This window comes from Oncorhynchus clarkii, chromosome 10 (assembly GCF_045791955.1).
Source record: "Oncorhynchus clarkii lewisi isolate Uvic-CL-2024 chromosome 10, UVic_Ocla_1.0, whole genome shotgun sequence".
In the NCBI taxonomy this organism is placed as follows: Eukaryota; Metazoa; Chordata; class Actinopteri; order Salmoniformes; family Salmonidae; genus Oncorhynchus; species Oncorhynchus clarkii.
In genome coordinates, this window is record NC_092156.1 from 57,040,758 (window position 1) to 57,054,441 (window position 13,684).

Below are 13,684 nucleotides of genomic sequence, written 5' to 3' on the forward strand. Positions count from 1 at the left end.
TCACACGGCAGGGGCCTGAGTCCAGACCACACAGGAAGAGCCAAGCTTACTCTTTGTGAACAGACAGGAAATTCTAACAGCTTTGACTACAATTTTCAATACGGATATTTTTGAAGTGCTGAATAGACAATCGCCATTGCTCTGTCTAAAAAAAGAAAAATGAATGTGGACATTTTCTTGATTAATCAAAAAAACACCATATTTTAAGTACACAATAGGATAAATGCCACACCAATTAAAGTTGTATTCAGGTATTATATTATGTGCATCAGTAAAATGGGAACACAAAGGACATTTTAGATGATACAGGCTTATTCCCTCTTATTGCTACCTTTAGTATTGTTTTTAACTGATATCTTTCAAACACTAATAAGCATAGTTTAAATACTTTGATTATAATCAAATATCCACGTCATAACAAAATAACAGAACATAGCTGTAAAAACCTGTTTAAAAAAATTATTTAAGCTACCTGCCACCAAGAAAAGCAAGAGAGTAGGTATTAAATAGCGTACCATCTTCTTAGTCAGTCCAACATCTATCTGGTCGTAACTAAACTGATAAGACCTATTTCCAGTGGTCTTTGACTTCCTGTATACCCACAGGGGAGGCGGAGTCACCTCATCTACAACCTTAAAATCTCTCAGTTCACATATGACTACTGTATTAGTTTCCACTGGGTGGCATAGATGATGTACAACAGGGGCGGCAGGTAGCCTAGTGGTTTGAGCATTGAACTAGCAACCGAAAGGTTGCAAGATCGAATCCCTGAGCTGACAAGCTACAAATCTGTCGTTCTGCCCCTGAGCAAGGCAGTTACCCCACTGTTCCTAGGCCATAATTGAAAATAAGAATTTGTTCTTAAAACCTCTTGGCACACATCATTTTTGTCAACATCCGCTGAATTGCAAAGCGCCAAATTTAAATTAAAATAAAAAAATATACTAAAAATATTTAATTTTCATGAAATCACAAGCGCAATATACCAAAACACAGCTTAGCTTGTTGTTAATCCACCTGGCGTGATATTTCAAAAAAGCTTTACAGCGAAAGCAAACCAAGCGTTTATGTGAGGACAGCTCTCTCAGCAGACAAAACATTACAAACAGCTAGCAGCAAAGTAGATTGGTCACGAAAGTCAGAAAAGCAATATAATTAATCGCTTACCTTTGATGATCTTCGGATGTTTGCAATCATGAGACTCCCAGTTACACAATAAATGTTCATTTTGTTCGATAAAGATTATTTTTATATCCAGAAACCTTCATTTGGTTGGCGCGTTTTGTTGAGTAATCCACAGGCTCTTGCAGGTCACGAAGGGCAGACGAAAATTCCAAATAGTATCCGTAAAGTTCGTAGAGACATGTCAAACGTTTTTTATAATCAATCCTCAGGTTGTTTTTACAATAAATAATCAATAATTTTTCAACCGGACGGTAGCCTTTTCAATACAAGAGAGAAAGGAAAGGTCTCTCGCATGAACAAATCTGGGGACACCTAGCTATCCACTGACGCGATGTGATCATTCTCACTCATTTTTAAAAATAAAAGCCTGAAACGATGTCTAAAGACTGTTCACACCTTGTGGAAGCCATAGGGAAAGGAATCTGGTTGACATCCCTTTAAATGGAGGGTAGGCATGCAATGGAACAGAGAGGTTTCAGAATAACAGCACTTCCTGGTTGGATTTATCTCAGGTTTTCGCCTGCAATATCAGTTCTGTTATACTCACAGACCATATTTTGACAGTTTTGGAAACTTTAGAGTGTTTGCTATCCTAATCTGCCAATTATATGCATATTCTAGCTTCTGGGCCTGAGAAATAGGCAGTTTCATTTGGGCACGTTTTTCATCCAAACATCAAAATACTGCCCCCTATTAACTGACTTGCCTAGTTAAATGAAGGTAAAATAAAATAAAAAAAATGCTACCCTGGCCTTCATAAGACATTGATGGGTCTGAAATAGGGGTACGTTTTAATGACTTGTTGGACAGAAAAGGGACTTCAGGGACACCTTGGTGGTCTTTGACCATCAGTACCACTGGCCTGTCTATGCTCATGAGGAGTCGATGCTGTTTCAACTGTAACAGTTTGTTGAATTTGTGATCTCAACAATAATATCCACTGGGTGGCGGCATTGTACAAAGTAAAGGAGTATTCAAGAGTTATATCCATGGCTGTCTCTGTCTACCAAAATAAAGGTGAATTCACACATACTGTGTAAATATTGTCCATCATCATAATCATTATAATAAATATGTTCCACCATGGGTTAGTTTATTATGTAGAAATAAGTTATTTTGCACCTCTACTACCTGAGGTGAATGCAGAGAATATGAACGATGCTGACACACATTCCAGATCAATGTTTTATTATAAATGATGTCCTTTACAGTAAGACAATGACAGGTCTGCATTGGATGAGTCTCACGCATAAGCATTGATGTTTGTGAATTAAGTTCATTGACAATGCAGCAGAATTTTTTACAAAAGAAGCATCAATCTACATACATGTGTTATGTACAATGAAAGCAGTGACATAACATTGCATATTTACTTCAGAAGCGTAGGCTTTTTAAAAGTCTTCTGAATCCTGACAAAGCTGTGAGAGTGACTGAACCAAAAACACGTTGAGTGATCGAGAAGTCGGATAGAACTGAACAAACCAGAACAGAATGGTAGAGTAGAATTGAATAGAATCTCCCCAAGTAACATGTTGTGCAGCACTACACAGAAGTGGTACTGGGGCATGTGATGAGACAGTCAGGGCTGAGCCTGAGAGTGTCTTTTTTTGTCTGAAGTAATGAAACAGCAAAACAGTCATGGCCACACCCACCAGAGCCGACAGAACCAATCGTACCACCAACTCAGTCAGGCTGATGCACCAGGCACAGGAATCTGAGAGACAGACAGACGAGAGACAAACGGACAGAGAGAAAGAGCGAGAGAGAGGAGTTACTACAACTAGGGCAGACGTGTTCAAATAGCTGCTTCTTAAAATGAATATCCCATCATGGATTATTGTCATACCTACATATTGAGGACAGTGCTCTTTAACGTTGAGTTTGGTTGTCTGGTTGCTGACTGGGTTGGCAGCCACACAGGTGTAGATATCTTTGTCCTGTAGCTTTATCTCTAGAGGGAGAGAAAGGTTGGCGGAGGAGAGTTCGGGGAAGCTAGCCTTGGTCAGTCTCTCCTCTCCTCTCTACCAGAACAGGGTCACCTCTCTCCGGGTGGCCACAAAACACACCACTGAACAGCTCTTACTTCGATGGACTGACTGGTAAACGGCGAGGTTCCTGATGTGAGGAGTAGACACCGGAGCTGGGAAACCAGAATGAATAACACGTTATTTAAGTACATCGACACATAAAAAAATGCATCAGCATACAGGGCATACACTGGTAAAGACACACTCACTATAGACATTTAGATTGAAACTCTGGAATGAGATCTCCTCGCTGATGATATGTAGCTTATTAAGTCCACAGTCGTTGATGGTGAGAGATCCAGTCAGAGTATCCATCTGCAGTCTGTCTCTGAACTTCTCACTATAGTATGTTCTGTTCACACCCATGCTCAGCTGAGCTATTCTTTTTCTCTGTACTGACTGGACCATATAGCATGTGATCGCCTCTGTGTAGTTTGGTACGTCCAGTGTGTAGAGTGACTGTCTCTCACACTCCTCGTCTCACATCCTTCACCTCAGTCTGAACAGAACTCTTCAGATCTGGGACACAGCGAAACAACAGTTACTCACCTGAAATGGGTCAAACCAGAGTTCTTGCATCAGGGGCCAGAGCCCAGACCATGCATGAAGAGCTAAGTCTACATAGAGCAGGGACAGGATGTGTTTTCTAAATGTTCATTCGATTTTGCTGGGCTACTAAAATCATTGCTACTTAAAGGGGAAGTTCAGTATTTTTCAACTTTTAGTACATACAGTTTAAAACATGTCATAATTAATTAAACATTTTTACTATTCATTTATTGCAGATAAAGGGCCTGGTTATAGGTTTAACCCTGACATCCTGCCGTTTCCAATTCCACCCCGTGGTCAAGACATCCTCTCTTGCTCGTAGGATATCCCACACAAGCCTCAGCTCCGTAAGTTTTCCTGGCACAATGTCGTTCACATCCAGACAGGCTTTGGAAAATACATACGAACTAATCAATTTTTTTGTAGCACCTCTACTATATCTGTCATGTTACTGCGGTCTTTTTTTTTTTAAGTCCACAAACATGTGTGTAAAGTGTACACTTTTGTTTCACTGTAGATTTGTTTAAGACCACCAAGAAACGCCTGATTTATCCCACAGCATTAATTAATAAGCTGGGTAGAAAATGATTTGTCTAAGTCATAAGTAAGGGCCTTTCAAAAAGAGTCTGTCATGATTGACTGTGACAGCCCCCACCCTGGAGAGCAGCTCTCCTTTGATCCCCCTTCAGGGAAATTACTATGTTCTGCACAGAGTTAGGTAAATCCGCTCTTTGCCCCCCTTACATTGGGGAATAAACACCTAGCTGCTCTAAACATGGATGTTTTTTGGTGTCTCTAGGTTCATCTCTAGACTGCTGAATGAGGCCTGTTACAGTTTACTTACATAACCTTTAAAAAGGAGTTTGTGAAGACGTTCAGTCCTGGATGTATGTAAAACATATTTAGATCTGTATGTAAAACACACGTATTGCTTGTTACAGAAGACTACTGTTGTACATTCATCCCTGTTACACCTTTATGTGTTGGCTCTCTAGGTCTGTACATAGTGTGAAAAGTGGTTTCCCTAAAGTTGTTACCCCCTAAACCTGAATCTGAAATTAACTTTGTGATCTTTTCTTACCCTTATTACTTTGGGGTTCTAATCTACCTCTTTCAAAACCCTCACGGTGTACATGCACAGAGCATCCGTAGGCTGGAGCCACTTGGAAGCTCGGTGCATGTGCAAATAAAGAGAACTAAATAGGAAACTCAAGAGTGTGTTAGGCCGAGAAACATTATTTAGATGGTTGTTTTATTGTTGTTGAAAGCTTGAAAAATAACACACCCTCTAACACGTGACAACAGGAACAGGAAGTAGTGGCCGGATGCCCATATTTGGGCATGTACGCATCATCCGGACATAGGGTCATAAATCAAAATTTTGACCCCGTGCCGTTTACTTTATTCTCTCTCATCTGTATCATGTGGCTTTAAAGCTCAAATTCTCTCTACTTGATTTCTACCACTAATCTTCTCTTTAATTGATATTTTACATTTTAATACTTTGAAGCATAATCAGAAATCAAATAACCCTAGAAACCAGAAAACAACAGAACATGTTGTGAGACACCTGTTCAAAAATCCCTTTTCAGTTTACCTGCCAGCAAGCAAAGCACGAGAATAAGTATCAAGTATCGTGCCATCTCCTCAGTCAGTCCAAAATCTATCTGGTCGTAACTAGACTTATTTCTGTTTTTGATTTTCAATCACTTTGTCTGTCCCCACAAACATAGGAGATGCGGAGTCTATTCATCTACAATCTCTCTGTTCATTATGATGTAGGTCGAGTTCTTAAAGACGTTGCATTGCATCAACTAATTGTTGTGTGCCACTTTAATCGACTGCCCAGTCCGGGCACCAGATAGCTATAACACGTGACGTGGTTAGCTGGCATGCGTCTGCAATGTAGTCAGCCAGGAATGCCACCAGGTGGCAGCTGGACTGCAGAGTGTGAAGCACTGTGAAACAGCAATGAGTAGTGAAACAACTGTTCACTGCTTTTCCTCTTGTCAGAAACGGTGAACATGTAATGTCCTATTATAGCATTTATAATTCACTTAGCTGTGCGTCACATTTTCCATTGTGTCATAACAAAACAGTGAATGATCTTCACACTCACTCTCCTCTCGCCACCACATTACCACAAGGTCAAAGATCCCAATCGGGAAATGAAACAGTGGTGGAAAAAGTACCCAATTGTCATACTTGAGTAAAAGTACAGATACCTTCATTAATAGGAAGTTACTCAAGTAAAAGTGAAAGCCACCCAGTAAAATACTACTTGAGTAAAAGTCTAAAAGTAGTTGGTTATAAATATACTTAACTATCAAAAGTAAATGTAATTCCTAGAATATACTTAAGTGTCAAAATCATTCCAAATTCCTTATATTACAGTTTTTCTCGATTACTAAAACACAATTTCTGAACCCTTGCTCCATTTCCTGAAAACATTAACCACAAAACCTCATCTTCAAGCACTATTTGTATAACCTCTTGCAAAATGAAACATTCGCCTCAAAACAGTTTTACCTGTGTTCAAAATCAAACACTGCTCTCAAATCATAAACAAAGTGATCAAAATGATATACACTCTCAAGCAGTCAGTAAACAATTCACTGAAAAATAGAAAACACATTGTTCAAAACATACAATTCTCAGGGAGAAGTACATTTTTAATCTAAAAAAAAATATTCATATTTTTCCGTCATTATCTTTTGATGAACGAAAACATGCTCTATCAAAGTAGCTCAAAATTGATCAGAAATTACCCCTATTTTTACAGTACTGTACCCTGCAATCTCACAAACTTGTCCTTTGTCTCTGTGATACTGTAATTCTTGTTCTTTGTTGATATGAACCTGCAACCAGTCACAATCTATTGAGCAGTCAGTACTGTTAATAAATGGAAAGCACAATGTTCAGGGCCATACAATTTGTCCATTGTACAGTATGCAGCCTACAATGCACTGTACTACAGTATACAATACTAAAAGGGTCAAAAATCAAAGGAGTAAACATGTGATCAATGTGCTTCTTCTTGTCTTTGGGCTGGGTCAGGCCAGAGCACTTTGTCGACATCACAAGCAATATTGTCCCTCCTGAGGCAACGGGAGAAGAAGCCTCTTGTATCCAGCCCTGACATGATTCCTCACCTATTTCACCACAGGCTAAATCCATGGCTTGCAGCAGATTTACTCTGGTATAGGGTTGTCTATCATACACTTTCTATCTCCAAGAGGAGAAACACTCCTCAATCGGATTCATGAAAGGCGAGTATGGAGGGAGGTACAAGTTCATAAACTGCCCATTGATGTTAAACCATTCCCTTACCTGAGCAGCTCGGTGGAAACTGACATTTCCCACACTATCACATAGGTGGGAATGGGATTCTCATTTAACTCTGGACCCTGCTGCTCTTGAACCTGCTGCTCAAATAAAATATTTCTTAGATTGGCAATCAATCTTAGAAGGTGCTGGTCAGCCACCAATTGTGAAAGTTCTCCCACTTAAAAAGATGAGAGAGGCCTGTAATTTTCATCATAGGTACACTTCAACTATGACAGACAAAATGAGAAAAAAAATCCAGAAAATCACATTGTATGATTTTTAATTTATTTATTTTCAAATTATGGTGGAAAATAAGTATTTGGTCACCTACAAAAGTTTATCAATACTTTGTTATATACCCTTTGTTGGCAATGACAGAGGTCAAACGTTTTCTATAAGTCTTCACAAGGTTTTCACACACTGTTGCTGGTATTTTGGCCCATTCCTCCATGCAGATCTCCTCTAGAGCAGTGATGTTTTGGGGCTGTTGCTGGGCAACACAGACTTTCAACTCCCTCCAAAGATTTTCTATGGGGTTGAGATCTGGAGACTGGCTAGGCCACTCCAGGTCCTTGAAATGCTTCTTACGAAGCCACTCCTTCGTTGCCCGGGTGGTGTGTTTGGGATCATTGTCATGCTGAAAGTCCCAGCCACATTTCATCTTCAATGCCCTTGCTGATGGAAGGAGGTTTTCACTCAAAATCTCACGATACATGGCCCCATTCATTCTTTCCTTTAAACGGATCAGTCATCCTGGTCCCTTTGCAGAAGAACAGCCCCAAAGCATGATGTTTCCACCTCCATGCTTCACAGTAGGTATGGTGTTCTTTGGAGGCAACTCAGCATTCTTTGTCCTCCAAACACAATGAGTTGAGTTTTTTTACCAAAAAGTTATATTTTGGTTTCATCTGACCATATGACATTCTCCCAATCTTCTTCTGGATCATCCAAATGCTCTCTAGCAAACTTCAGATGGGCCTGGACATGTACTGGCTTAAGCAGGGGGACACGTCTGGCACTGCAGGATTTGAGTCCTTGGCGGCGTAGTGTGTTACTGATGGTAGGCTTTCTTACTTTGGTCCCAGCTCTCTGTAGGTCATTCACTAGGTCCCCCCGTGTGGTTCTGGGATTTTGCTCACCGTTCTTGTGATCATTTTGACCCCACGGGGTGAGATCTTGCGTGGAGCCCCAGATCGAGGGAGATTATCAGTGGTGTTGTATGTCTTCCATGTCCTAATAATTGCTCCCACAGTTGATTTCTTCAAACCAAGCTGCTTCCCTATTGCAGATTCAGTCTTCCCAGCCTGGTGCAGGTCTACAATTTTGTTTCTGGTGTCCTTTGACAGCTCTTTGGTCTTGGCCATAGTGGAGTTTGGAGTGTGACTGTTTGAGGTTGTGGACAGGTGTCTTTTACACTGAAAACAAGTTCAAACAGGTGCCATTAATACAGGTAACGAGTGGAGGACAGAGGGGCCTCTTAAAGAAGAAGTTACAGGTCTGTGAGAGCCAGAAATCTTGCTTGTTTGTTGGTGACTAAATACTTATTTTCCACCATAATTTGCAAATAAATTCATAAAAAATCCTATAAATGTGATTTTCTGGATTTTTCCCCCTCATTTTGTCTATCATAGTTGAAGTGTACCTATGATGAAAATTAAAGGTCTCTCTCATCTTTTTAAGTGGGAGAACTTGCACAATTGGTGGCTGACTAAATACTTTTTTGCCCCACTGTATATGGCCCGAGTGTAACATGGTGATGTAGAACACCATGGTTGCTGATAGCAGCACAGATTGTGACATTGCCACCTCGTTGACCAGGGACTTCAACAATGGCCCACTGTCCAATCATGTTTCGGCCTCTCCTTCTCCTCTTTGTTAGTTTGAGGCCTGCTTCATCGACAAAGATGAACTCATGGGGTCTGTCCAAGGATTCCAAGTCAAACATTATCTATGTAGAAATAAAATATACTGTATGTAGAATTTTGTAAGTCGTACAGAGAAATTGCTATACTGTAGAGTACAATTAGGCTTCTGATTCACATACATTGTATGTACTGAAGAGTAATGTCATTCACATAGTATGTGTTAGTACTGTAGACAATCTGGATTACAGTAAACGTTTCTGAATGTACACTTACTTGCACATACTGAGCTCGCAGTTCTTTCACCCTTGGTGAGTTGCGCTCAAAAGGTACGCTGTATACTTGTTTCATTCGCATTCTGTTACGATGGAGGACACGGTCAATTGTGGAAATGCTCACACTGTCGACTCCCTGGAAGTGTGTGTTGTCTCGTATCACTCGTTCCTGGATTTCTCCGAGTCGTATTGCATTATCTTGAAGGACCAACTCTAACGGCCTCTTGCTCCCGAGTGAATATAGCTGTCCTTCCACCTGCATGTGGCAGCCTTGCAATTCTACAAAACGTAGTTGTGCAGTTACAAAACATATTCATGCAGTACAATACATACAGTGATTAACTTTACAAATGTCTATTGAAACAGCTGCTTATAGTGTAGTACAGTAAATTTGCAATTACAAAAATACAGTAGTATACTGTACCTGTTCTCTTCTCTGAATGTCCTTACTATGGTGGACACAGAAAATCAGCTCAAATTGGGTTGCACTCTAAGTCCTGCTCCCCTCATTGTCAGTCCATGGACAAGAACGTGGTCTATAACTGTTGCTCGAATTTCATCAAATATTTCCACTCTTTGTCTTCCTCTTCCTCTTCGTCCTCCTCTTCCTCTTTCTTGCCCTCCTCCTCTTCCTCTTTACCCATGAACTCATCCTCTCACATTGTTTATTCTATGCATTCTCAGACATTCTCCTTCCCACCTTCAACAACCTGTTTGCTGAACCTTCTTATATTGATTGTGTCGCATCATTTGAAACAGGTTAAATCAATTTTGAGTGGTTGTGTTCAATCAATGACATCAGTGTTTACCAGTATGGATGATATGTGCATTCGAGTGCAGAATGTGTTTTGAGAATGAGAATGTGGTTAGAGTTTTGCTGAAAAGTCTAAGTGAGATCTGCAAATTGTGTTTCACCATGTGAAATGGTTGAAGGTATTGACAACAGACTGCATAATAAGCTAAATGAGTCCAGGCAACTGAGAACTTTGTTCAGCCAATGGGTTTTAGTGTTTTAGCAATTGAGAAAAACTGTAAGCAAAGCAGATGGCACCCTTTTCTGTTTTTTTATTATGTAAAGACAGCCAGGGGCACACCCCAACACTAAGAAGACATCAATTACAAACGATGCATTTGTTTTTCGTGAGTCAGCCATACCAGAGGCAGCAGGGATGACCATGTGTTCTCTTGTTCAGTGCGTGAATTGGACTATTTTCCTGTCCTGCTAAGCATTCAACATGTGACAAGTACTTTTGGGTTTCAGGGAAAATGTATGGAGTACAAAGAATATAATTTTCTTTAGGAATTAAGTAAAAGTAATCCAAAATATAAATAGTAAAGTAAAGATACCCCTCAAAAAATACTTAAGTAGTACTTTAAAGTATTTGTACTTAAGTACTTTACACCACTGAATTAAACCAATCATCTTTTTTAATCAAACCAATAATCTAGGGTCAGTTCACCCACTTAATTTCCCCACCATCTTTTCACCTGGCTGATAAACAAAATTCAAATCATACACATTTTGTCTCTCTCTCTCTGATAGTATTTTTATCACAGATTTTTTTGTGTGATTTATCTGAACCATCTCTCACTCTCTCTCTCCTCTGCAGCCTCACACACGTCTGTCTCATCGTGTTTTACCCCCACCCACCTTCCTTCCTCCCCTCCCTGTTCTGTTCTTTTTTCTCTCTCTCTCTCTAACTGATTTTTGTACACATCTGCAAAGAGCCCCCGCTCTTTCAATCTTTTCTCTCCGTCTCATTCATTCAGTTGTGTTTCCCTGTCAACTTCAGAACCGATCGATCACAGTGATCAGGTGAGTTGAACACTTTGATTTCATGTCATGTTTATTTGTTTGATAAGCCTTTGTTTTCTTTGTCAGGTTTGATGCTTTCTGCTCACTCTGACCATCTTTCTCTGGGCCTTTGTCGTTGATCCTTTCCTCCAATCTCTCCATCCTCTCCTTTTCTCTGTTGTCCATTTCTACATCTCCTCCCGATGTCCACACCTTTCGTCCCCAACCCCTCTCGACCCCACCACTTCAAAAACATTAAAAAAATAAAAACAACTTTATTTAACATGGGGAAGTCAGTTCAGAACAAATTCTCATTTACAATGACAGCCTACCGGGAACAGTGGGTTAACTGCCTTGTTCAGGGGCAGAACAAATTTTTACCTAACAGCTTGGGGATTTGATCCAGCAACCTTTCCACTAGGCTATCTGAACATGACAGTGTTTGAGGTGGCACATTATGTGACCACACTTGATTTCTTCTTTTCTCATCCTGTATTCCACTTCCTATTTAAGCAGGACTTAATATTTCCATTGATGTTCTTGATTTCCGTTTTTTCACGGTTGAGAATTGACCAAGCTAATTTAGCATCGTTTTGGTTGTGTTCAAGAAGGATTTAGACTCCTGAGGATGGACATAGTCATTCTAATCCAATCCAACTTTGTTTTATCAGTTGGAAACATGCACAGACACAATCAGTTGTCCGTTTTAGAAATTCATGTTGGTTTGAGTGTTGGATTCTAATAGTTCTCTGTGGGCTGGGCCTGGTTACCACAAAAAAGCTCAGCAATTGAAGCACCACAGAGATTATACTGACAGAACAGATGAGGTTATATGGTCTATAGTTCTGCTTTATTACTTGAATTGAATGAAAGAGAGTAAATTGGCCATACAGTGGTTATTGACCTCTTCTGTGTGCCGTTGTTCAGGAATGTAGAGAAGGTTAAAGGCTTTGCAGTGATCTAAATCTTCGGTTACTTAGTGTTTCTGCTTTCTTAAGGGAAAATTCAGCCATCTTGAATCTGCGATAGTAATGTGAATGTTTAGACTGGGCGTTCTCTCTCTTTTTCCTCTCATGGACCTTCTTCTGCTAGTTGCATGCGTTGTCAAATGGTGGTTCAGTTTGCAAAACGAGGGAGGATGCAGGACAGGTGGCTCAGCCGCAAAAGCAGCCTTTAGTTCCTGTTAACAACAGCTTCTGGAGCACACCGCCATTTCCTGTGCATGCGTGCGTGTGCATGCCATCACACCTTTGTGTTTCCGATGCATGAAATAAATCTTAACATAAATATTAAGTCCCTTTTATTGTACACTTAAAACAGCAAATACGTTGTAACCTACATTGGTGTTCTGTTTCTTGTTCTCATTCTCCACCTCATATGAGTCATTTAGGCCTGTGTTACATTTCTTCCTATCACCCACCATGTTAGGCTGACATCACCTTATCTTCCATTTTTCTCTGTCTCTCTCGCTCTCTCTCTCTCAGTCACAATGAAGGCCAATATCACCCTGGCGCTGAGCATGCTCTCTCTGGTCCTCTTGATCTTCGTCCATGAAGCCACGCCTGCCTCTAATGGAACTTTGAACGAGAACACACAAACTGAAAAGACGAGCGCGAGAGGTGGACCTTTAAATGATACCAGGAACTCCACTGACCAATCCACACCTGAGAAGCATGACAGAGGAATGCATGGTAATCATTCTGGCATGACAATAGCCCCCCCGAATGGTACACCCACATCCACAGAGAGTCAGACATCTGCAACATCAGGAAACACAACCATGCAGACTGAAAAGACCACATCCCCCCCACTCACTAAACAGACAATCTCTACGTCTCTTCCCAAGACCTCCCCCAGCACCTCAACCACTCCATCCCATAATAAACCCTCACCTGCTCCGTTAAATACAGGGTACATCGTGGTCCTGGTCCTGGTCATCATTCTTCTCCTAGCAATTACCGTGCTGTGCTTCTACAAGTGGAACAGCCGCCACTCAGGCCAGGATGGCTCCGCCCCTCGGCTGTTATTGGGCGTCAGGGAGCGCATGAGGGGCAGGGTTAGAAGCCTGGAGGATTGGCTGGGGCTCAGCCTCTGGCCCGGGAAGAGAGTGGTGGAGGGGGACGAGGAGGAGGGAGAGGGGGGGAAGAGTGGAGATGGAGAGGCTGCTGCAGGAGTGAGAGGGGGACAGGATGAAGGAGATTCCTCAGACGACTACTCCAGTTTAGACGGGATTGACCTCAGCGAGAGAGCCAAGAACCTAGAGGATGATGAGAAAAAGGAGGCGTTGAAGAGTGGGAGCGAGGGAGGCCAGTATAACATGAAAGGAGAGAGGACTGATGGAAGGAAGGAGGGTGGTGAAGAAGAGCGAACAGGGGAAAACTCTGGTGAGGGAAATACTTGTGACCTCACAGCACTGTAAGGAAAGAGGGAGGAAGGGGTTAAGAGTGGGATAAAATAAAATGGTTGAAGATGTTAATTTTGTGACTCAATTCACTCTTCCTATGGAGTATATTTTTCATTTAAGCGTGTCAATGTTAATTTCAGCCAAATATAGTTTTTTGGTAATCCCCGTTACATTTGTGTTTTAATAAACGGACTAATAGATTCCTGCTTCTAATTTATATTACACACATTTGCACAACTCCCTATTTCTGCTAAAATAAG

At 41.0% G+C, this 13,684-nt stretch overlaps 1 protein-coding gene and 1 pseudogene across 1 annotated transcript; one reads left to right on the top strand and one right to left on the bottom strand.

Annotated features, from left to right (window-relative positions):
* Positions 1–3,578, bottom strand: LOC139419280 (uncharacterized; annotated as a pseudogene).
* Positions 3,579–10,954: 7,376 nt separating this feature from the next.
* LOC139418813 (uncharacterized) lies at positions 10,955–13,439 on the top strand. The gene is made up of 2 exons (XM_071168535.1): positions 10,955–11,041; positions 12,505–13,439. The coding sequence occupies exon 2, from the start codon at positions 12,510–12,512 to the stop codon at positions 13,437–13,439; it is 930 nt and encodes a 309-aa protein (XP_071024636.1). The 5' UTR covers positions 10,955–11,041; positions 12,505–12,509.
* The last annotated feature ends 245 nt before the right edge of the window (positions 13,440–13,684 follow it).